This window comes from Anabrus simplex, chromosome 7 (assembly GCF_040414725.1).
Source record: "Anabrus simplex isolate iqAnaSimp1 chromosome 7, ASM4041472v1, whole genome shotgun sequence".
In the NCBI taxonomy this organism is placed as follows: Eukaryota; Metazoa; Arthropoda; class Insecta; order Orthoptera; family Tettigoniidae; genus Anabrus; species Anabrus simplex.
In genome coordinates this window covers 41,678,084-41,704,955 of record NC_090271.1, presented here as the reverse complement: position 1 = coordinate 41,704,955, position 26,872 = coordinate 41,678,084, and the positions used below count along the sequence as shown (strand labels likewise).

The following is a 26,872-nucleotide window of genomic DNA, read 5'->3' as shown; positions in this document are numbered from 1 at the left end:
CCAGAGATCAATCAATCAATCAATCAATCAATCAATCAATCAATCAATCAATCAATCAATACTGATCTCTGCATTTAGGGCCGTCGCCGAGGTGACAGATTCCCTATTTGTTGCTTTCCTAGCCTTTTCCTAAATGATTTCAAAGAAATTGGAAATTTATTGAACATCTCCCTTGATAAGTTATTCCAATCCCTTAACTCCCCTTCCTATAAATGAATATTTGCCCCAGTTTGTCCTCTTGAATTCCAACTTTATCTTCCTATTGTGATCTTTCCTACTTTTATAAACGCCATTCAAACTTATTCGTCTACTAATGTCATTCCATGCCATCTCTCCACTGACAGCTCAGAACATACCACTTATGTCTCGAATATTATTACAATATTTTTTTAAGTCCACCTGTTCAATACAATACAGTACAATGTATTGTATTGAACAGGTGGACTTAAAAAAATACATTGTACTGTATTGTATCGAAGAGGTGGTTTAAAAAAATATTTAATAATATTCGAGACATACGTCATCTTCAATACGGAACCAAAATGAGAATAGTTACTTGTAACATACCACTTAGTCGAGCAGCTCTTCTTCTTTCTCTCAATTCTTCCCAACCCAAACATTGCAACATTTTTGTAAAGCTACTCTTTTGTTGGAAATCACCCAGAACAATCGAGCTGCTTTTCTTTGGATTTTTTCCAGTTCTTGAATCAAGTAATCCTGGTGAGGGTCCCATACACTGGAACCATACTCTAGTTGGGGTCTTACCAGTGACTTATATGCACTCTCCTTTACATCCTTACTACAACCCCTAAACACCCTCATAACCATGTGCAGAGATCTGTACCCTTTATTTACAATCCCATTTCTGCGATTACCCCAATGAAGATCTTTCCTTATATTAACACCTAGATACTTACAATGATCCCCAAAAGGAACTTTCACCCCATCAACGCAGTAATTAAAACTGAGAGGACTTTTCCTATTTGTGAAACTCACAACCTGACTTTTAACCCCGTTTATCAACATACCATTGCCTGCTGTCCATCTCACAATATTTTCGAGGTCACGTTGCAGTTGCTCACAATCTTGTAACTTATTTATCACTTTATAGAGAATAACATCATCCGCAAAAAGCCTTACCTCGGATTCCACTCCTTTACTCATATCATTTATATATATAAGAAAACATAAAGGTCCGATAATACTGCCTTGAGGAATTCCCCTCTTAATTATTACAGGGTCAGATAAAGCTTCACCTACTCTAATTCTCTGAGATCTATTTTCTAGAAATATAGCAACCCATTCAGTCACTCTTTTGTCTAGTCCAATTGCACTTATTTTTGCCAGTAGTCTCCCATGATCCACCCTATCAAATATTTAGACAGGTGAATTGCGACACAGTCCATTTGACCTCCAGAATCCAAAATATCTGCTATATCTTGTTGGAATCCTACAAGTTGAGCTTCAGTGGAATAACCTTTACTAAAACCAAATTGCCTTCTATCGAACCAGTTATTAATTTCACAATGCCTTCCCAAAGCTTACATACAATGCATGTCAAACTTACTGGCCTGTAATTTTCAGCTTTATTTCTAGCACCCTTTCCTTTATACACAGGGGCTACTATAGCAACTCTCCATTCATCTGGTATAGCTCCTCCGACCAAACAATAATCAAATAAGTACTTCAGATATGGTACTATATCCCAACCCATTGTCTTTAGTATATCCCCATAAATCTGATCAATTCCAGCTGCTTTTCTAGTTTTCAACTTTTGTATCTTATTGTAAATGTCATTGTTATCATATGTAAATTTTATTACTTCTTTGGCCTTAGTCTCCTCCTCTATCTGGACATTATCCTTGTAACCAACAATCTTTACATACTGCTGACTGAATACTTCTGCCTTGTGAAGATCCTCACATATACACTCCCTTTGTTCATTAATTATACCTGGAATGTCCTTCTTGGAACCTGTTTCTGCCTTAAAATACCTATACATACCCTTCCATTTTTCACTAAAATTTGTATGACTGCCAATTATGCTTGCCATCATGTTATTCTTAGCTGCCTTCTTTGCTAGATTCAATTTTCTAGTAAGTTCCTTCAATTTCTCCTTACTTCTACAGCCATTTCTAACTCTATTTCTTTCCAGTCTGCAGTTTGTTGTAAATTTCTGCCATACTAATGTTTATAATTGATAGATTGACAGAGAAACGATAATCATATGACATACTATTACTATACTGATAAGAAGAATAAACAGATGAAAAGTGGTTAGCAAAAAGAATGACAATATTTTCTTCAGTATCTGCTGTAACTTCATTAAGATGCATTGTTGAAGGAATATTATCACATGACCTTTTAGAACTGAGATATTGCCAGAATTTCTGTGGATTGGAAGTAATACTTCATTCACAGTTGAAGACATACATTGTATAGCAAGATTTAGATTCAGACTTGCATTCATTTCTTAATTTCGAGAAATGCTGATAATCACTATTGAGACTTGATATTTTGTATCGCTTGCGTGCTTTTTTCTTTTCAATAATCAGGGACTTCAATTTATGATTAAACCACTTTGGGAATTTGGGAGTCTTAAAATTCAATATAGGGATGTAAAGTTCCATGTCATAATGTAGTACTGAATAGAAGATTTCTACTGCTTTATCAGTTGATACATTTTGAAGCATCTACTTCCAGCTGAACTGTGACAGATAATAATTTAGTCCATTATAGTCACCATTTAAAAAGTCAAAATAAAAACTATCAGCAGGCAAGGAATTGTATAGGTCATTTAAAGGTAAAGAAATCTCTAATGCTGGGTGGTGTCTATCGAGGGGGACAATGCTTCCAATACTAGATTTTACTTCAATGGAACTGGAGTTACTGAAAACCAAATCAAGAAAGTGATTCAGAAAATTAAACAGAGATAAGAAAAAGTGTCTATAACTAAACTGGACTGCATAGTGTGGTTACCTACTGGCATAAGGCCAGAAGATGTTTCTTCACTTACTAACCAATTAAGATGTGGTAGATTGTAGTCACTAACAAAGAGCAATAACTGGTTGTCAAGATTTGACATAATTTTTTCAACAGCACTGCAATGTTCAAAGTATTTTTGGACAGGAGACTTGGGTGGAATGTATACAGCACCAATGATTAATTTTGTGGTGTTAAAAGTCAGGGATACAAACAACTGTTCAACTGTGTTAATGCACAGTATCAGAGTAGGTTTAAACCTCTTGTTAAATCAGATCATTACCCCACCATGGGATGCCTTCGTACTTGTTAAAGAAGACCTATCACATCTGAAAATTGAATACGTTTTGAGTCCGAGTTCCACATCACTAATTTCATCATTTAAGTTTGTTTCGGTTAATACCATGAAGTCATACTCAGCTAAACATGAAGAAATTTTAAGTTCAGTTAGTTTGCTTCAAAGTCCATTTACATTTGGATAGTATCCTCTAAAGTGTTCAACTAACCTTTTTATTGATGTCTTTGGTGCTTTCTTAGTATAGTGTATCTGATCTCTGTGAAATGATTACCTATCTACGTTTTGTATTGTATTCCTGATATAAGTTATACTTTCTAAATCATTTTCTGTATCACTTAAGTTTTTGCCATTAAGATTAGCATCCCCCCTCATTTTCTTAACCCATTGCAGTCTGGGCCTTCATATCTCTAACAAACGTTCTGGACTGGGCAATTTTAAGGATATTTAAAACATTATATCTCTGTACCTGTAGGAGATATTTGCATGATTCTTTTTTCTTTGTGCTTGTTTAAGCATCTAGTTTTGAAACACGCTGTTTATATTATGTCAACTATCACTTGAGATTTCAAAAGTTGTTTATATAGTATACCTTTTTTAGCGAATGGAAAAAATGTCTGACGGATAACTAAGCAAGTACAGTTTTCTGAAATACTGTTATATTTACCCTATTTTGCTAATATAAAATGTGCGTTGCAATTACAAAACAACAACAATAATGAGTACGATATAAAAATAATAATTTTTCAATAATAATAATAATAATAATTACAATAATGAAAATGGTAGCTCTCATGAAATTTTATTTTTATCGATAAATTTTGTCAAAAGTTACTCAAATGTAAAAATATTGTTCCATTTACCACAAAAGACTTCTGAGAAAGAGAAAATACTGTCTTCTAAACAGACAACTTTACTAATATGTAGGCAATCTTACGTATTCACGCAAATTTGAAATATGCGGGAACATGCGCTAGGCCGCAAAACGAACTCTAATCATAATGAAATGTAAGAAGTTGTTTCGAATTCATACGTCAATAATATGTTCATTTGCGCATAAACTTATAATATATCATAAAATGTTGAAAATGTCACTTTCGTCAAGCACATGTTTGCCGCAAGAAGCCATGTCTTAGAGCTTACTGAGTGACAGCATCTACTGATGCATGTTGATCGAAAATATCGTAAATTCTCTGACTTAGACATATAATACTGCCATCTGCTTCAATACTCTCGTGACTAATACACGAAGAAACACGATGTAACCACTAGAATGCGTGCATAGTTCGTTCTCGATTTTTAGTGAATTGTCAAACCTTACTACGGGATATGCCCGCAGCACGGCCTGAGCGTAATTTCGGCCGGAAAGAGTTAATTAGTTTCCCAAGAGCATTCTACTAGATATTCTATTGAGAAGTTTACCAAACTTAGAGGTTCCTTTTCTGTTAAGGTGTAGCCCATCTTCTACCTCTAAGCCAACTATTACCATTTTGTCGGTGTGATGAGTTCAAATAATTTGAACATCAAAGAACTGTGGAGTAATGATGGCAGTGGAGTTAAATTGTTTCCTGCAACTATGGGAATAAATTAATGTAACCACAATGCCGCACACAAAATGCTGTCAACTTGCGTACACGGATTTATTTCCACTTATTTACGTACCAGTAACCTTAATCACTGTATCACAAAATACTTCACTCCGAGAACATCAAAAAGCCACCATTTTAACAACTGCCTATCATGAACACATGGAGACTGGAACCACTACATGTCAACTACCAAATTTACTAAGCCAATTCACATACTTCAAACACTCATTAGCATGACGCACATCTGGTCAGAACAACCATGACTCTTACTAAACAATAACTCAGATCAAAAATTAGATGGATAGCTTTTCCGGCGTTTGCTCTATTAACCAGCGTTTCGTCTTAGGTCTGACACTAGACTCTTCAGAGTGGGATGTGTCAGACCCTACCCACTGACGCTGGGGTGTATGCAGGTGAACTTATCAGAAGCTTATTTATGAAGCACAGTCTGATAACTGCATACGGGAGATAAAACTCCACAATGGAATTAATGCCCGCCTAGCAATTCCAAATGGAAATTCTAAGTTCCCATGGAGGGAATCAGATTCTTTTCCACCAATAGAGCATATCAAAAATCAGATCAAAAATTAGATGGATAGCTTTTCCGGCGTTTGCTCTATTAACCAGCGTTTCGTCTTAGGTCTGACACTAGACTCTTCAGAGTGGGATGTGTCAGACTCTACCATCAAGATTGCCTCCTTATATAGGTGCCAGGCCAGGCTTCTGGAAAGATACATTACAAAAATACCTTCTCGTAAATTCTTGAGTGCCTAACGGCATGGTTATAATATATAAATTAATTGACAAAGTTTTAATCCACCTACTCAATACTATACAATAATTGTAATGCCTATGTATACATTACAATGTATTAGGGGACTAGTTTGGACCCTGTGTGGGTTATCATCAGCCTAAATAAGGTACACATTTTTATTTGTTGATATCCAGGAACAATATTTTGTCGTAAATTGATAAAATTAATCAAATGAGCAAAATATGTAATCTGATAACATGTATATAAAAGGGTGAAATGCATGAAATGTTATGTGAGATAAACTTATATCGTGGTACTGATCAATAGATAGTGAAATGTTCAAGTTTACGTATTGTAGTGAGACTATAAATATAGTACGGTACCACATCGATTATTTACAATAATGGTTGAAATATTGCACTTTATATATACATTAAAATTGCTTAGTGATAAGGTATAAAATGCTGGTCTGAATATAAAGTCCAGATGCTTCTAGTGAATTCTATCGTTCCATTACGTCTTCTGTCAAATATTGAATATATGTCATGTGCAACATCGGCGTAGAGGGTATCATCTCATCTGATCTAGTGCCATTCTTGTTGTTACAGTGTGTTACACAATTCTGCAGTGGATTACAAATCACATATACGGGTAATAATAAATTATATACAGATTCTTACATTAATTGAACTCATATAAATGTCTATATATATAACCTCACAAACACTGCGATCATTTGACTACGTAAATAATAATATTAATAATAATACTAAATGGATGTAAACACTTCATAGCCATACATTATAAGTAATAATAATAATAATAATAATAATAATAATAATAATAATAATAATAATTTAAAAAATTGAGCTCGATACTTGCATTATTTACCCATGGGCAGTGGCGGCCGGTCAGTACGTGCTACCGGGCTCCAGCACGTAGCTTGGAACTGTAAGGAATATTATTTATGTACAGTACAATTATCCTGGTGCCTTTTCGTTATTTTGAGTACGATATGAATTTGTGTTTTGTGAAAATCAGGACGAGATCTGTCGAACACCTAGCGCCGTTCTCCCGGGGAACAAGGCTCGTGCTCATGTGAAGTGAGCCCTTGTCTGTAGCCTGAAGGAAGCAATACGCAGGCGCAGCCAAGCTTGCAACACTCCCCCTAGCCGGCGGAGTATACCGTAAACCGGGATCAACTTTCACTGATCCCGTTTATAGTTACTTCCTCTCCCGCAAGGGGGTAGAGTTACTCGATGTCTGCTGCTACCCTTATGTTCACGGCCGACTTGATGCGTCGCTCTAGCTAGCTCCTTGGAGCGCAGCGAGGGATCCAGTCGATCGTGCTTATGTTGAACGTGGTAAGCGAACCTGCCACTAGAGAGTAGCATCGTCTGAGCTCGAAAGTAAAGCGTAAGTGGAGGCAATCTATCTCACACATGCTTATTAAAATATCCATCTACCTTTTGTGTCAAAAATAAGAAATTCGTAGGTGAGTCAAAGAATCTTTGACTGACCCTAAATGTTATCCCGCATTACAATGTCATTTACTTTGGTGAAATGAAATAGCATATGGCTTTTAGTGCCGGAAGTATCCGAGGACATGTTTGACTCGCCAGATGCAGATCTTTTGATTTGACGCCCGTAAGCGACCTGCGAGTCGTGATGAAGATGAGATGATGATGAAGACAACACGTACACCCAATGATGGTTAAAATTCCAGACCCTGCCGGGAATCGAACCCTGGATCCCTGTGACCAAAGGCCAGCGCGCTAACCATTTAGCCATGGAGCCGGACATTTACTCTGGTAATAGGGGAGGTCTCAATGAATCAGTTGGTGGCTCTTTCAGTTGCTTTGTGCGGTTTTTAATCTCGCGGTTATATTACTGGTGCGTGTTTTTTCTGTCATTGGGTTAGTGCTAAAGTTTATACGAAGATTTATCAAATTATTTATCCACTGCAGTGTATATAAAGTGAAATTAAATTAGTGTTCTTAGTGGGGATCTATATTCCCACGATTCTATTTGCACTGATGTAAGTTGCGCCATTAGGTTAGTAAAAACAATATTTCTCCAATGAATTATTTATCTCATAGACAGTTGTCGAAGAATTCATCTGCTTCCAAATTAATGTTGTTTTTGTTTGTTCTGAGTTATAAATCGTGGGAAAAGTTGTATTATTAATATTATTATTATTATTATTATTATTACCAAGTTTGAAGTATGCGTTGTTCATCATGGTAATATGCAGATTTAAAACAGCGTATTTAGCTTGTTTTTTGTAGCACGTAGGACGATTTTTTCACGAGCCTTCACTGCCCATGGGTGGGACAATATTATTTTCAAGTTATATTAGTTTATCACACTTGCATCAAAATAGATTTCACTTCCTACTAAGGTGCTTGCAATTTGACAATATCGACACTTGTGAAGAGTGAAGAAAGGTGGATAAACTAGCTCCAACAAGAGATGTTTTTGAAATGATCGTCACCCCAACTTGGCAGGTTCAATCCTGGCTCAGTCCGGTGGTATTTGAAGGTGCTCAAATACGACAGCCCCGTGTCGGTAGATTTACTGGCACGTAAAAGAACTCCTGCGGGACAAAATTCCAGCACCTCGGCGTCTCCGAAGACCGTAAAAGTAGTTAGTGGGACGTAAAGCAAATAACATTATTATTGAAATGATCGTCAAGAATTTTCAGAATTTATTCTCCCCTTCAGAAAATGTAACGTGTGATGAAAAGTTAGAACCTTTTAGAGGAAAATGTCCATTCTGGCAGTACATAAAGAGTAAGCCTGCAAGATATGGTATCAAGATTTTTGGACTGGCAGACTCTCGGTGGTTCTAGACTTGTAATGTAGAGGTGTTTGTTGGGATACAGCCAGAAGGACTATATCGCGTATCAAATTCTGCAGCTGATGTAGTGAAGCGGTTAATTGCCCCATCAGTGGCAGTGGACAGAACATATTTTTTAGACAACTGGTTTATGAGTGTTTCTCTTGCTAAGGACTTGCTGATTCACTTGCACTGGAACTACGTGTCTCAGTAAGCAGGAACTGCCAAGGGAACTATCAGAGAAAGGGCACAAGGAGAAATATTGAAGCCTCTTTGCATTTTCTAGGAATATGTCCATAACCTCATATATTCCAAAGCTGGGAAAAGTTGCTGTGGTTGCCTTGGCAATGCATCATGACGACAAAATCGGTCCTGAAACTGGGGTTCAACAGAAGCCTGTATGTTCACTGACTACAATTTAAATAAGGGCGGTAATGATGTCGTTGACGAGCTTAGTGGAACATATACTGTATCTAGAAAGTGTAAACGTTGGCCACTTACACTATTTTTTGGAATGCTAAATGTTGCAGCCATAAATGCTATTACTATTTACAGGAACAATACTGGAGAAGAGAATACAATAGTCAGAAGATTGTTTCTCAAAGAATTAGGTGTGCAGCTCACGAAAGCACATATAGCATCTTAGGCTACTATACAGACCCTACCTGTTCATCTGAAGCCAGCCGTGAAGTGCATCAGTCGTATTGAAGTTGAACCTTCCTCCAAGAAACAACTGAGAACTTCCAGTCGCTGTGAAGTTTGCTCTCAGAAAAAGGATAGGAAAACAAACGTCATGCTGCAGTTGCAACAAGCTTATCTGCATGGAACACAGAATTGTGAACTGTGAAGTGTGCACTCCTGAGTGAAAGACACAACACAGTGTCCCCCCCCCCCCCATTCCCCCAATATTTTTAAAGCACCAGCCAAGCTGACCGTGCGATTAGTGGTGTGCAGCTGTGAGCTTGCATCCGGGGGGAGATAGTGGGTTTGAATCTCACTGTTGGCAGCCATGAAGATGGTTTTCCATGGTTTCCCAATTTAACGCCAGGTAAATGCTGGGGCTGTACCTTAATTAAGGCCACGGCTGCTTCCTTCCCATTCCTAGCCCTTTCCTATCCAATCATCGCCATAAGATCTGTCTGTGTTGGTGCGAAGTAAAGCCCTTAGCAAAAAAAAAGTATTTTTAAAGCACAGGATATTCAAGAACTCCTCCTCTGCGAACCATGTGACCTTGCCGCGGTGGGAAGGCTTGCGTGTCCCAATGATGCAGATAGCCGAGCCGCAGGTGCAACCATATCGGATGGTTATCTGTTGTGAGACCAGACTAACGAATGGTTCATCGAAAGGGGGGTAGCAGCCTTTCGGTAGTTGCAAGGGCGGCAGTCTAGATGATTGACTGATACGGCCTTGTAATAATACTCAACATGGCTTAGCTGTGTTGATACTGCTACACGGCTGAAAGCAACGGGAAACTACAGCCGTAACTACCTCCCGAGGACATGCAGCTCTCTCTGTATGAATGATGTACTGATAATGGCTTCCTTCCGCGTAAAATATTCCGGAGGTAAACTAGTCCCCCATTCGGATCTCCGGGTGGGGACTACACGAGAGGGGGCGATCATCAGGAAGATGGATACTGACATTCTGCGAGTCGGAGCGTGGAATGTTAGAAATTGAATCGTTGTGGTAGGTTAGAGAATCTGAAAAGGGAGATGGATAGGCTAAAGTTAGATGTAGTTGGTATAAGTGAAGTACGTTGGCAGGAAGATCAGGATTTTTGGTCAGGCGACTATCGAATAATCAACACGAAATCAAACAGGGGAAATGCAGGAGTTGGTTTAATAATGAATAAGAAAATAGGGCAGCGGGTAACCTACTACGACCAGCATAGTGAAAGAATTATTGTCGTCAAGATAGACACCAAACCAACGCCCACCACAATAGTGCAGGTCTATATGCCTACTAGTTCAGCGGATGATGAAGAAATTGAAAGAATATATGAGGAGAAGATTTAATACAATATGTAAAAGGTGATGAGAATCTAATTGTGATGGGAGACTGGAATGCAGTGGTAGGCCAAGGAAGAGAAGGTAGTACAGTAGGAGAATTTGGATTGGGACAAAGGAACGAAAGAGGAAGTCGGCTGGTTGAATTCTGCACTAATCATAATTTAGTCCTTGCCAATACTTGGTTCAAACACCACAAACGACGGTTGTATACGTGGACGAGACCTGGAGACACTGGAAGGTATCAAATAGACTTCATTATGATTAGGCAGAGATTCAGAAACCAGATGTTGGATTGCAAAACTTTCCCAGGAGCAGACGTGGACTCTGACCACAACTTGTTGGTCATGAAATGCCATCTGAAGTTGAAGAAATTGAAGAAAGGAAAGAATGCAAAAAGATGGGATCTAGACAAGTTGAAAGAAAAGAGTGTGAGGGATTGTTTCAAGGAACATGTTGCACAAGGACTAAGTGAAAAGGCTGAAGGAAACACTATAGAGGAAGAGTGGAGAGTCATGAAAAATGAAGTCAGTAGGGCTGCTGGAGAAATGTTAGGAAGGAAGAAAAGATCAGCTAAGAATCAGTGGATAACTCAGGAGATACTAGACCTGATTGATGAACGACAAAAATACAAGAATGCTAGAAATGAAGAGGACAGAAAAGAATACAGGCGACTAAAGAATCAAGTGGATAGAAAGTGCAAGGCAGCTAAGGAAGAATGGCTGAAGGAGAAGTGCAAGGATGTCGAAGGCTGTATGGTCCTGGGAAAGGTAGATGCTGCATACAGGAAAATTAAGGAAACCTTTGGAGAAAGGAAATCTAGGTGCATGAATATTAAGAGCTCAGATGGAAAGCCACTTCTAGGGAAAGAAGACAAAGCAGAAGGATGGCAGGAGCATATCCAACAGTTGTATCAAGGTAAAGATGTAGATAATTTGGTTCTGGAACATGAAGAGGCTGTTGATGCTGATGAAATGGGAGACCCAATTTTGAGGTCAGAGTTTGACAGAGCTGTGAGTGACCTAAATAGGAATAAGGCACCTGGAATTGATGATATTCCCTCTGAATTACTGACTGCCTTAGGAGAAACCAGCATGGCAAGGTTATTTCATTTAGTGTGCAAGATATATGAGACAGGAGAAGTCCCATCCGATTTTCGGCAGAATGTTGTTATACCTATTCCCAAGAAAGCCGGTGCTGACAGGTGTGAAAACTACCGCACCATTAGTTTAGTATCTCATGCCTGCAAAATTTTAACACGTATTATTTACGGAAGAATGGAAAAACAAGTTGAAGCTGAGTTGGGAGAAGATCAATTTGGCTTCAGAAGAAATGTAGGAACACGTGAAGCAATCCTGACTTTACGTCTGATCTTAGAGGATCGAATCAAGAAGGACAAGCCCACGTACATGGCATTCGTAGATCTAGGAAAGGCATTCGATAATGTTGATTGGACGAAGCTTTTTATGATTCTGAAGATGATTGGGATCAGATACCGAGAACGAAGAATTATCTACAATCTGTATAAAAATTAGTCAGCAGTGATAAGAATCGAGGGCTTTGAAAAAGAAGCAGCAATCCAGAAAGGAGTGAGGCAAGGCTGCAGTTTGTCCCCTCTCCTTTTCAATGTTTACATAGAACAGGCAGTAAGGGAAATCAAAGAGAAATTTGGAAAGGGAATCACAGTCCAAGGAGAGGAAATCAAAACCTTGAGATTTGCCGATGATATTGTTATTTTATCTGAGACTGCAGAAGATCTCGAGAAGTTGCTGAATGGTATGGACGAAGTCTTGGGTAAGGAGTACAAGATGAAAATAAATAAGTCCAAAACAAAAGTAATGGAGTGCAGTCGAACGAAGGCAGGTGATGTAGGAAATATTAGATTAGGAAACGAAGTCTTAAAGGAAGTAGATGAATATTGTTACTTGGGTAGTAAAATAACTAACGATGGCAAAATGCAGACTAGCACAAGCAAGGAAGAGCTTTCTTAAGAAAAGAAATTTGCTCACTTCAAACATTGATATCGGAATTAGAAAGATGTTTTTGAAGACTTTCGTGTGGAGCGTGGCATTGTATGGAAGTGAAACATGGACAATAACTAGCTCAGAAAGAAAGAGAATAGAAGCTTTTGAAATGTGGTGTTACAGAAGAATGCTGAAGGTGAGATGGATAGATCGAATCACGAATGAAGAGATACTGAATCGAATTGGTGAGAGGAGATCGATTTGGCTAAATTTGACGAGAAGAAGAGATAGAATGATAGGACACATCTTAAGACACCCAGGACTTGTTCAGTTAGTTTTTGAAGGAAGTGTAGGTGGTAAGAACGGTAGGGGTAGACCAAGGTATGAATATGACAAGCAGATTAGAGCAGATGTAGGATGCAATAGTTACGTAGAAATGAAAAGGTTAGCACAGGATAGGGTGGCATGGAGAGCTGCATCAAACCAGTCTATGGACTGATGACTCAAACAACAACAACAACATTCAAGAACTCTACTATTTATTGTTAAGGTATATGAATTGTCATTTAAAATTCAGTAGTTAACTAATATGTATTTTTGGTACATTTCTTTCAAGACTAACATTCTTTCTTATTTCGAGTTGCAAAGTTGCAAAGTTCAGACTCCGTAATTTCAGATTTTTTTCAAATAGACATGTATCTGAAGTGCATTATTTTGTTTCATTTATTGTTCCATTCACTGTATTTACGACAAAAAGTAGGTTTCTAAATATTTTGCTAGGATCTAAAGCTCATTTAGAAATTCGCAAGACTATAAATGAAAAAATGAGATATGCATGATTCGTTTTGTAAATACAGTGGAGAGGAGTTTCAAAGGAAGTATGCCCCTATATATTGCATGAAGAGTCATTCTCACAGAATCTATCTTAAAATATCCAATTAATACAGTAATTCATATTTTACACTACAATGATATGTGGGGTGGAAAGCACCCCAAGCGTGTGTCTTTGTCCTAAAATCTGGCACGTGTGCTTGAGGGTTAATGGGACATCGCACAGATCACAGCACAGGAGAATTGGTCTCAAGATTCTCGCGGGAGTCTGAAGATCTGTCACGTCAGTCTCGAGCGAGAGCATTGGCCATCACTACTATTTACAACCAATAAATGTAAAATAACCTATAATACATGAGTTATATACAGAGGATTAAATACGTTCAACTTGGAATGTGGAGATAAAGGCTAAATTAGGAATAATCATGATGGATCCAGTTTCAGTGGTGAGGTCATGCCAGACGAGTGAAGAATAATGGACTTTGCTATGGAGGGTAAGAGAAGCAGAGTGAGACCAAGGCATGAGGATGGTTGTATAGATGCTCTTCCCCTTAAAACAGTAATTATCACCTCTACCGTACTAAGGCAATAAAGTAAATTCGTGTCCTCATCCTGAAGTGGTGCAGCTCTACTCAGGCACACCCGCAGTGGAGGTGAGCTGCTTATACCATATGAACAATTTGCCTTTCTGCTAGTTTTAAATTTCTAGCAGTACCAGGATTTAAACCCAGTCCATCGAGGGCAGCAGTTAATAGTGCTTCATTGCGCTAGAGAGGCGGACACTGTGGCAATGATGGTTAGACTCAACTACTAATTATTTAAATATAAGAGTTGTAGAACTAAACGAGGCCCAGAACTAGTTGTAAATAGAGGATTGTAAAGGTGCTTTGTTGATTCACCGAGGCTTTCAGACTGAGTCTTGAGAGGTATAACAGTCTATTGTCAAGATGAGTGTGTATGTAATTATCCAAGGATCAACATTCCACGAAACCAAATAGAGCCTTGAGGCCTATCTTCAGAGATTGCAGAGTAGACCATTCATCTGAATAGGAAGAGATGTTCATTCTTCAAATGGAAGATAATCTACTTTGGGCAGGTAATTTATGGAAAGAATCTTAGGAATTTCCCCAAAATAAAGATGCTGTCCTCAAAGAACTGAATCATTGAAATGTGGAAAATGTTTTTTTTTTAAAGCTTTAGCACTGGTTCGTTAATCATTGAAGTCATATATATATAGAGAAACTTTGATTAAAGCATATATTAGAATAAACACAATGACAAGACATTATGGTGAATTGTATGTGATCTACAGTGTGTATCCTAAATAACGAAACTATAATCAGGTGACTGGTAAAAGGAAATAATATCCTTTATTCTTTTAAGAAATTTGATTTTGTTGCTGTTGTGGTATTGTTAAATCACTTTTCAGTTTTGCAATTACCATATTTAGGCGAATAATTCCCGCCGCCGAATAATCCCCCCATTCTAATTTTAGGTAGGATAATTTTGAAAAGAAATGAATTAAATTTCCTTCCAGCGAAAGAGTAACATAGGCATAAACAAACATTTCATATCACTCCTCGAGTTCCACGTGGTCTTTATGCAAATATGGACATGCCAGATATAGCTGCTTTGCCTGAACATACTTGAGATGATAAAAATGCATTATCACTGCAATAAAATATATTTGCCTTGAAAACTAGCAGGTAGGCCTTTTTACATGACAGGTATTTCATTAATCTGAACTTGCAATAGGCTCGAATCACTGTAGATCGGAAGGGTTTTTGTCTCTTGCATCACTAGATTCCTTTCAGATCATCATCATCATCATCATCATCATCATCATCATCATCATCAGCGCTTTTAGGCCTTGGCCTTCTGAAGAAGTTTTCCCCATTCTTTCCTGTTAAGTGCAGAGCTCCTCCAATTCTTGATTCCAATTATCTTTACATCCTCTCTCACCCCTTCTTCCCACCTTAACTTTGGTCTGCCAACTTTCCTGATTCCTTCTGGCACTGCATTAAATATCTTCTTTATCATTCTATCATTAGCATGCGGTAAAGAGTTAAAACATTCCACAAACCAATTCTCAAGTCCTTTACACGTTTGCAAGGTCGTCGTAAAAAGGTCAGGCCAGCTATTTCTTCTTCAGATTTCATAACGAGAGTTTTTTACAACACCAACCCCCAGCAATATTGGAGGGCCGATATTTTCTTTCGGAGTTGTCTCCCTTAGCTGGTGGGTCCCCATTTTGAAGCGTCGGGAACTCGCTTTTTCACCCTTACATGACTTAGCTGTGTATACACAGTGTACCCGTTGCCCAGGCGCCACGGCATGGACATGCATGTATCGGATTGGTAGGAATAAATGGTATTTCCTGTGCTTTATTAGTACACTTCCACCAGCAAGAAGTGAACCCACATGACCAAATCTTTCAAATGCCATGAAAAAAAAATAAAATAGACCTATTTCCAAAAGATATCCAATGAGGCGCATTTACAGTATTCAAAAAGTGCACTTGGATAACTTACTGGCAAACATAACATCATGCAATGAAAGAAAGAAAGAAAGAAAGAAAGAAAGAAAGAGATTCAGAGACGAAGAGAAATCTATGCTGGCTCCCCTGAGCAAAAGCCTTATTTTTTGGATTACTGTACTGTATGCATTTTTAGATGTCTTGTACTTGCACGGAAAGATCGTGGCTTATTGAAGTTTCCTATGACGAGGGGAGGAAGTCTTTCGCTTTCATCTGCACCGCAACACAGTACAGTTACCCCATCTTCTTTAATACCGTAAGTCCGTTTGATCTTGGCATTAAAAAAGAAAGATGCAGTTTCATTGGCATTGACAATATTGTTTGGGGCGTTCGAATTGATTATAATTATGAGCCACGCCTTTTCGCCAACTGTTGGCATCGTCAGTGTTTGCGAATTCTGTTTCTTCGCACACTACCTGCTATGTGATATTGTGGCGATCCTTAAAACAGTGAATACTAATGAACTATGATTTCTCTCAAACTTAGCAACTATGAAACACACTGTAGACACACCGAAGTGAGCGAAAGTGAGGAAAGCTACCCCTGCATGTTCCGGAAGACACATTCTGTCATGACGCTGAGAACATTCAAATTTAAATTACTCTGTAAAACTATTTTTGTAATTGTGAAGGCAGTTTTGAATTAAAAGTCTGAATTGTTTTCCATTTAAATATGATATATGGGGCAGTTTTCTTCCATCTACAGTTAGGCAAAGCATAACTGTACACCCAACATCGAAAACTATGTGAACCAGGAACGTGTTGCCAACTTGATGCAAATAAAATCCGCACCCTGATTTCATGCCTCATGTGGATTATTCATGTAAATACGGTTTTACATTCTTCTTTTGCATTCCATTTCATGCTAATTTTTACCAAACCTATTGAGTTATTTGATTTGAAATTCTTGATTAAGCTGGATAAGAGCTGAGAGAATGAGCAACTTACAAAGGTTGTTCAATTGAAATACAAACAAAGATGGCAAAACTGCAAATAACTGATGGAACGGCCAAGAGGTGGCAGCACTTTATGACATGAAAAATAACAGCTCAGAATATGGTCAGTCTGAGACGTGTCTGCTAAGTAGTGGAAACATTAAAGCAATCTTTGTGTTTAATGGTTATGACTAGGACCTGGAGTTTTAGGTGGCATAAACCTTCACTTTAGGTTTTTTGTATTCTTAAAATAGGTTATTTTAGGTTTTGCCTCCAGGCAGCAATATTTTTTGGTTTTCGTAGTTCTGTAAACTTTATTTATGTACTTATTTCACAAAAGTTTACATTGTCCTATTCATAAAAATACACAGAGAATACACTGTACTGTTTCCTTTGTAAGTTATTTTTTGGCATTACAGTAAATAACAACGTACATATCCAAATTGTCTGGCGTAAATGATTTTCTGTTGTCACGTAATACATTCTTATATGACGAAAAAGTTTTTTCAACGGAACATGACATCATTGGAGCGTAGTACATAGATGCTAATGCATTAGGTTGTGGGGATGATTTTCCTGAATACTTTTCTCCCTGTAATACTGAATTGATGACTTTCATATCTTCAAAACCAGGATTGCGTTGAAGAATCTTCTGCAGCTTCGAAGAACATGCCACTCCCAATGGCCCAGGTATTTATCTTCTGGAAACATTGCCAATGATATCCAGGGAATCTTTGAGTGGCAAGGTTGCACCTTCCAGCTGGAGAATAGCTTCTGGTATAAAACAAAAATGTGTCTTAATATATGGTAGGGAAGCGAAGAGGGGCGGGCACTCGAGCGATTTCTTGGCCTTTGCGATGCAGGAAGCTTCTGTTTCATCCAAGTCATTGACAACATTTTTAATTCCTTCTATGTGCTCAGCATAGTAAATAGCAGCAGACAATCAAGTTCCCCAGCGGGTAAGTATCGGCTCAGGTGGAAGAGGTGTTGTTGGTAGTTTCTCTTTGAACAACTGTATATGTGTTGGGGCTTTGAGGAAAACTTTCTTGACTGAAGAAACGACGCTGTTGATGTCACTGAAGTCTCTTCTAATCTCCTCCGCAAGGCAGTGCAGGCCATGGGCCAAGCACGTAACATGTAACATGCTCAGGTAGAAGGACTGTAGAACCTGCCCTGCCTTCAACATGTAGGCAGCACTGTCTCTCACTAACAAAAGGAACTTACTATCTTGATTCTCTGCTGGCCACAATATGCGTAAAGCACCCCTCACAGCACAGGCTATTGTGCTGTTGTTAGTTTGTTCTATTTCTTTACAAAGAATTAGATGAGCGTTACCTGGTTCATTTTGATCAAGCTTACCTACTACCACATTCACAATGAAGTGACCGCAACTGTCAGATATTTCATCGACAGAACACCAAATATAGTGATCGCCTATATCTTCTCTTATTTCATCTAATGTCTTCTGGTAAACAGGATGCAAATAAATTCTTCCTTAAAGTGACTGCAGCTGCTGATGTCTCCTAAGAATGTTTTCATGGTTAGGTTACTTAGTACGTTCCATGGGACGTTTGCAGATACCAACGCCTGACATAGGCGAAAGTTAAAGTTATCTTCAGGCTTGCCAACTGTGGAAGAAATAAACATTTGCTTACTGTTGCTGCTGGACTTACTGTATTTCTCCTCATTATGCTAGCCATGTGAGCAGCTGCAGATTTGTGCTGCTCAAGATGGGATTTCTGCTCACATTTAACCTGAAATGAAGAATCCAAATCCCAAGTACTCTTCAGTAAGCGAGCTAGAATATTGCAATGCAGGTTTTAGATCAGTTACGGGAAACTTACTTCTTTGGAGCATGCCTGACAGAAGACTACTCGACTGTCTGTTGTGAAGTGTCCATTTGTAGCAATCCATTTTCTCAATAAGTGCGATTTAGGCATTGTTATGCTATACAGCAATTACGTTTAGAAAATACTGCCGGAACCAGTCACCACACACTCTGCCGGCTGTACTCTCTATGGACGACTGGAGGCAAAACTGTTTATGTTCCTCCTGACCTTCTATCTGATGCATCAAGGAACCACCAGATGTCACATATGTAGTGGGAAGCATGGGATGTGCTGCATTTAACGGTAGTAACATGAACTATCTCCGTCCTACTGCTTCTAATTGTGGTGCAAATAATTTTACAATGCAGGGAAAATAACATTCTTTATTTGAAGAAGGTAAAACAGCTATTTAGGTTATTTTAGGTGTCAACCCCTCATACATCGAAATTTGTGAATTAAATAGCGAGGAAAAAAATAGGCTAAAACCTAAAAATCCGGGCCCTACAACTAAACAGGTGCAACATAGCTTGATTCAGTTCTTATGCAAAGAAAGAGCTTTGACCGAGAAAACAGTAACACTTGTCAACATGTATCCAATGTGACAGTGGACAGTTGGCTCTGTTTTTGCTGGTGTCTTATCTGCCTTACAGCCAAGGCTCTCCCCTTGCGACACTTGCTCCTGAAGAAAGCCTGAAAGAGTGTTTTACCACCAATCAAGCAATTCCTGATGTTATGGAAGAATGACTCAACCAGCTACCAGTATCCTTCATTGTGGAGGGTGTAGGGAAACTTGTTCATCATAGGGACAGGTGCCTGAATGGTAGGCTCCCTCAAACAAATCAATCAATCAATACTGATCTGCATTTAGGGCAGTCACCCAGGTGGCAGATTCCCTATCTGTTGCTTTCCTAGCCTTTTCCTAAATGATTTCAAAGAAATTGGAAATTTATTGAACGTATCCCTTGGTAAGTTATTCCAATCCCTAACTCCCCTTCCTATAAATGAATATTTGCCCCAGTTTGTCCTCTTGAATTCCAACTTAATCTTCATATTGTGATCTTTATCAGTATGCTATTATTTTGATATAAGTATGTTTCCCAATACACAGAGCATTCATTTCTTGATGCCAGTCTATATTTCATTTGAAAAGCCCTTGTACCTACACAGGAATGTGAAAGACACATCTAGAAGAAGATTAAAGAACTGAAGGATTTAGTCATTGTGCGATAGGAAACATGACTGTGTTTCCTGAAGACTCTACCTTTTAACATCAATTCTGTGTGTATCTTTCACATTCTTGCCTGGGTGAGTTCTTCCTCTCTGTAGTTCATTTACCCAAAATTATTTTTATCCACTTATATTCTCCTTTCTTTTTAACACCTATTTAATCATTGAATACTTACACATTCCTAAGAAATGTTCTTCTCAACATTGCAGGGGGAAGACTGTCAGCCCAACTCTTACTTTTGATGTGAAGTTCATTGACATTGGGGAAGTCGCTTTTGGTCAGTAAGTTTATATCAATTTTGTGGACATAAATTATTATGCACTGATGTAGAATTGCTTTTGTTTTCTGACCACTGTTATAATTGTTGGTTGTATGTATGTTATATAGACTCCTTAACACAGTATGGCAGGAAAACACTATCCCATAAGACTGGAAGAAGGGTATAATCGTACCTATTTTCAAGAAGGGGAGTAGATGGAAATGCATCAACTACTGTGGAATTACTCTGCTCTCTCATGGTCTATATCTTCTGGAAAAAATCATAGAGTAGATTAAGAGGAATTGTAGAACCTTTATTGGAAGAGGAACAGCATGGTTTTAGGCCTGGAAGAACAACTACAGACCTTATCTTTGCTGCCAGAATGTTAATGGAAAAACACTGGGGAAAAGGGAAACCACCTTTTCTACTATTCCTAGACATCAAAAAGGCTTACGATGGCATATCAAGGCAGCATATCTGGAAATGTTTAAAAGAGCTGGGAGTTTGTGACAGTCTTACTGCAAAAGTGAAGATGCCGTATGATAAAACCAGAAGTTGTGTGCAAGTGGGTTGCGGGCTGCCCAAATGATTTGAAACAAAGAGAGGAGTACAGCAAGGCAGTGATTAGTAACCCCTCTTATTTATCATTGTAATGGATGCCATAATAAAGGCTCTATAAGTGAAAGAGCAGCAGGACTTCAGGAATGAGAAAGTCCGAGAGGAGGTGACAATAGGAGATCCCTACTACAGAGGATTCAGAAAGCAAGACTGAAGTGGTTTGGCCATGTAAGAAGGATGAGTCAAGCAGGACTGCAAGAAGAGAATATCAAAGAGAAGTAAAAGGAAAAAGACCAGTGGGCAGACCCAGAGGAAAATGGACAGATCTGGTGAAGAAAGATTTCGAGGAGAGAGGACAAGATTGGGAGAAGATTATGAGAGAACAGTGGTTACAATTTTTTTGAATTTTTTAAATTTTACGCCCACATTGGAGCACTGAAATCAATCTATATACAGTTAAGTCTTATGAATATTGGTTACAAATTTGGTTATGTTTCTTCTTTTGTTCCCAGAAATGTTTCATTCTCTCTGACCTGGCTGCCCGTTCTTCATCAGTTATGTTGTACTGTTTGCGTGTATAGGTCTTCAGTTTAAGTCTCACCTCGTTATTTCTCAGGATCCTCTTCTCTTCTCTGTTTGCAGTTGTTGAATTTTTAAATCTTCTTGGACTTCTTTGAACCAGTGATTTTTAGTTTTACTTTTCCAAAAGAAGTTGAATAAATGTTTGAGTATCCTAGTCTCTGGTAGTTGTGATATGTGACAGAAAAAAGCAACTCTTCTTTTCCGCATCGTATCTATTATAGACTCAGTCTCCTGGTATACTACTTCATTAAGTAGTAATCGCCATTGTCTATCTACTTGGTGTTTTTTTGTTTAGAGTTGTTCTAATGATTCATCTGTCTATTTTCTGTAATTTATCTGTAGTTGATTTTGTATTAAAATTGAATAAGGTTTCACTAGCATAGGTTGCTTCAGGCTTAATCACGGAGTTGTAGTGTTTAAATTTTGCATTTATCGAGAGAGATTTCTTCTTGTAGGTTGGCCAAGTAATGTGTTGTGCTGGTTTTAATTTGGTAATTCTATTTTCAACTGATATTTTCTCTTTTAAGTTCCAAGTTATAATCTCTCCAAGGTATTTAAATTTATTAACAACCTTAATTTGTTTGTTATTAGTCAGTGTTGTGGCCGTTGTTGAACGGCAGTGTATGGAAATCAGTGAAGCAACAGAAGTCCTTGTGATATAAATTTTGTCTTATTATCATTTAATTTTGTCTTGTCATCATGTTGGGTAAACAAAAACATTTAAAGAACTGAAGTGTTTATGCAAAGCAAATTATTGTATGAAGCATTCTTATTTAAAAATTATTAAATATTTAGGCCTATGAAGATTTATGTTCTTTTACATTTCCTGATTTAAATTGTATTATTTTTTTGCATCCGTCCAGCAATGGATCTTCATTACAGGTTATAAACTTCATTTTCTTTGTCCGTATTGAAGATCTACTTGTGATACAATTCCTTTAGTTTTGCCAATTGCCACCTTTTCAATACAATAAAAATATAGTACAAACTTAACATATTTATTATGATGTTTATATGGTACATGTTTCGCTCCTTTTCGTGAGCATCATCAGCCAAACTATCATTAATCTAAGATTGTATAAGATCATAAAACAATTCTTTTGGTTCAAGATTGCTCCTATAAAACTAATTGATAATCTTATAACATTTTAAAAGTCACACAACAATAAAACTATGTTTTAAGCTAACACTTTTTGTCTAAAATCTTCTTCAGTCTAACATTATATTGATATACAATAATAAAGTTTTATTATGAATCCACCTGTTCAATACATTATAATGTTGTCACATTTAAAATATCTTCATTAGTTAAAAAGTTATATATGGGACATGTTTCGCTCCCTTACAGACCATCATCAGCCAAATCTGAATCTCGAATAATTGTTATATACGTAAATAATGACTTAAGAACTATTAGAACATTTTTGACAAACTTAAAACTTACTCTATTAGAATATCATAAAATATAAAATCTTTGTATACATGGCTTAATTACATGTGCTTAATAGGAAGATATATTAAAATTGTGGAAGAAAGGGTATTAAAATATTAAATAAAATAATATATATATGTATCATGTCTGAAATCTTAGAAAGACGTGAAAATCAATCTTGGGAGCTAAATTTGAGGATTTTCTTGGCAATAGATCTGGTAAAAAAGTTATTTATCCCTTGTGGATAAGAGTCTATAAAGATTCAAATTTATCGTCAATTTGATGATTGAACTTGTAACAGGATAAATGTTGTTCTTCAAGGAATTTAAATGCTTGTTGTCATTTGACCTCGGTGAATGCTGTTGAAAAGATATATTCTTATAGATGTATACAAAGATTATAAATTTTATGATATTCTAATAGAGTAAGTTTTAAGTTTGTCAAAAATGTTCTAATAGTTCTTAAGTCATTATTTACGTATATAACAATTATTCGAGATTCAGATTTGGCTGATGACGCTCTGTAAGGGAGCGAAACATGTCCCATATATAACTTTTTAACTAATGAAGATATTTTAAATGTGACAACATTATAATGTGTTGAACAGGTGGATTCATAATAAAACTTTATTATTGTATATCAACAGATTTCAATACGGATTAAAACATGAGATTAGTCACTTGCCGAAACTCATCTGGTGAACATCTTTTAAAATTGTTTAAAAATAAGAATAAAATAAAAAACTTTTGAGATCTGGCTAGTTGTGTTTATTCCTGTTGCTTAACTTGTATAATTGTCATTAAAAACTTCACAACAGTATTGAATATTTTCTGCAGTTGATAATTGTCATTATGGTTAATAGACTTGTTCTCGTTGCTCGAGTAACATTTATAAAATGTATTGGTATTAATTTATATTATCAATGGGGTAAAATTGTTCGTGAACAAACTTGTTGATGAAACACTTTCTGATGTGATATTGGATTTAAAATGTTCTCGAACTTTCCATAATGGCCCGTTGGTATATCTGTAATGAAAGATAAAAATTATATGTTTATGGTTTTGATTGTATTTCTGTATAACATCTTATTGGAAGAATTGTCACTTACTATCCTTTTTGCTGCATAATTGTTTGGTGTTACTCCTAGCCTCTTGAGAACTACTTGTTGTCCTGTTTCCACTTCTTGTGTTGTATGAGTGAGTGTGGATGAGTTTACGTTTTGGCGGGGAGGGGGAAGGGGAAGTTAAGGTAGGCGGCATATTGATAGCTGCAGTAGACTGTGGAGGGGATAGTGTAGGAGAAGTGAGGGGAGGAGTTGAGTTTGTTTGTGTCAATAAGCCATTAATTTTTATCGGATTAAAATGTTTATAGAATTTATTTATATCTGATTTGAGTATTTGTATTAGTTCCGGTAATTGTAATAAGATGGGATTCTTTATTTCTATTTCGTCATTTAGGTTTTTATTTTTATTGTATTGTTGATCTAAATGAATGTATATGTTTTCCAATTCCGTCATTTCTTTTCCTTTTTCTACTCTTCTTAAGATTTTTAAATCCCTTTCAATAGTTGTAAAACTGTGTCCAGTTTCTTGCATGTGTGTACTCATTGCAGAATGTTTCCTGTGTTTGGGTGCATTTACATGTTCGAGATATCTTATTATAAAACTTCAGCCAGTCTGGCCAACGTATGAAAAATTGCACTATGCGCACGTGAGCCTATATATTCCAGATCCTTGATATTGATTACTATTTATATTAACTTTATTGTGGTTGAGGAAAATGTTTCGGTTCGTGTTTTGGGTCTTGAAGGCAATGTTAATATTTTGTTTTTTGATGGTATTAGTGATTTGGTATATAGCTGGGTTAGTAAATGTGAAAGTTGCAAATTTGGATTTTTTATTTTTATCTGGTACAAGATTAGTGGCTAATTTTATTTTCACCTTGTTAATGATTTTGTTAATCATTTCTATTTTGTAACCGTTATTGAGTGCTAGATCTTTTATAAAATCAAGTTCTTTCTTTAAATTCTTGTTTGTTAGTGGAATTTTTAGGGCTCTGTAAACCAAACTCAAAAATGCTGCCTGTTTGTGAGAGTTGGGGTGGAGTGACTTGTTTTTGATCGTTACTGGAGTCAACGTCAGTTTTCTATAAATCTGTAAGTCAAATTTGTTTCCTGCTCTCTTTACATTTATATCTAGGAAACTTAATGAATTGTTCCTTTCATCTTCCTTAGTGAATTTTATATTACTGTCTAATTTATTTAAAAAATCCAAAATATTATCACTATTGTTCAGTTTACTGTCTATTATAACAAACGTGTCATCCACGTATCTCATCCAAAGGTTTAGTCCATCTATGTTATTTAAAAAAAATTTAACATATTCTAAATGATCCATATAAATGTTAGCTAGTATACCTGATGCAGGATCACCCATTCCTAAGAGGAATCCATGGAAGTCAAAATATCAGAACATGAAAAAGATGGACTTGGTCGTGTTTGAAACTATACGCCTCACGTGTAGTAATGCTTTAAGTGAATCAATGTATTTCAGTCGCGCGTAGTTGAAATCTCATCCGGCCGCGGGGTAGGAAGCTCTTTAAATGGCTGTGATGCTGAGGGGTTAAAGAAGTCACATGATGATGGAATTCTGTGATATCTTCATAGCAGAGTTCAGCAGCTTTGCATTGTTTCATCGTTTTAGTTTCTGTACTTGTGGGCAAGTCTTTGAGTCCATTAATGCATTTAATATTAGGTTCGTTTTTAGTTCTAGCCAGCTTTCCAGGTACTCTCTTCTTGTATCTAGACTTTCTTCCACCGACACATTCCTGAACCGGCACGCCAGCTTCAGAATCTTCAGATTCAATATTCATACTGTTGTAGAGTGAAATAGTTCCTCGCACAGTAACTTGCTTAAAACTTCTCAAGAAGTCAGTTTTATTCTGTCGACGACAATGAGGGCTAATTGCGGGAACGTGTGGCATGCAGTTCCAAGAATACATCCTTTCAATAAAGGAGTCCGGCGTTCCATTGTTCCACAGAATAACACTTCCGATTATCCATGAGAATGCCACGTGATTAATAGTTAACTGCATTTATCGAGTTTTGCTTTAACTTTCGAAAGCGTATATCGACTTTTGCGAAAACCTAGTGATTTCAACCACTTCTATACATGGCAAATATCGACTTATGCAAAGGATGATTGCACAGGATGGTGAGCAAGGTCAAACTGATAATATTAGCATGCATAACTCAATTTTGAAAATTTTTGTATTTATCGAGTTTTGAAAAAACCCTCCTCAATTATTAAATTAATGTTGTAAGATCCACCATTTTCAATACAACATTATGCAATATTATTGAATTACAGTACCTACTAAACTAGGGACTAGTTTCGGCCTTGGCTGGCCATCTTCAGCCTTAATGTAACAAATCTAATAACTAAACAAATGTAAAAACACACAATTGACATGAAAACTTAGGTACAAACACACAATTAACAATAAAATCTGGGATGGACTAAGTGTAAAATATGAAAAATAAATTAGGCTCTAAATTTTTAACATCTGGAGTATTGTTAGTTCCATCACTGCTAATCATTACAATTTCAATTGCAAAATGGGAAGTGGTAAATGTTGATTCTGCAGTCAGATCATCAATCACCAAATCTACTTGAGTGGTGTTAGCAGTATACAAGCCACTGGATGCTACTGTAAATAACCACCAGCTGACACAGAACTGCTAGATTGTGTTTCCACATCGACCAAGGTAAATAAAATGCAATGTTCCCATAGTGCTTGTTAAAAACATGCTGAAAAGCTGTTGGACATTGTCAGGACGTCACATGAAGATATGGTTAAAACTGACACATTCTTAATTTGTGGCTAGTATAAATTCACAATTATGAAGGGTGTTCAACTCATTTTTTATGTCTCTTTTAAACATTAGAACATTGGAGGCTTGGTACACCATGCTATTGTATGCTGCTCGTTTGTGAATTTGGGGATGTGAAGAACCTTGATGGATTGTAGTGAATTGGTGGGTTTTCTGAAAATCTTATATCTTAATTGGCTTGGGTGTCTGATAATAGTTAAGTCTAAAAAATTAATTTTCCATTCAATTTTGGATTCAAGTATGAATTTTGTATGTGGGTCAATGTTATTTAGATCAATGAGGGTGGTAGCAGCATCTGTGATGCTCTCATCCATAATTACTATTGTGTTATCTACATAACTTTCCCAGAAAAGGATGTTGTCA

The 26,872-nt window shown here is 37.1% G+C and overlaps 1 protein-coding gene across 1 annotated transcript in view; it reads left to right on the top strand.

Annotated features, from left to right (window-relative positions):
• LOC136877681 (hydrocephalus-inducing protein homolog) overlaps window positions 1-26,872 on the top strand; it is a 161,145-nt gene that overhangs the window by 75,466 nt on the left and 58,807 nt on the right. Inside the window, exon 6 of the mRNA XM_067151893.2 lies at window positions 19,996-20,063. Within this exon, the coding sequence (XP_067007994.2) occupies window positions 19,996-20,063 (68 nt within the window). The remainder of the gene's footprint in view (window positions 1-19,995; window positions 20,064-26,872) is intronic.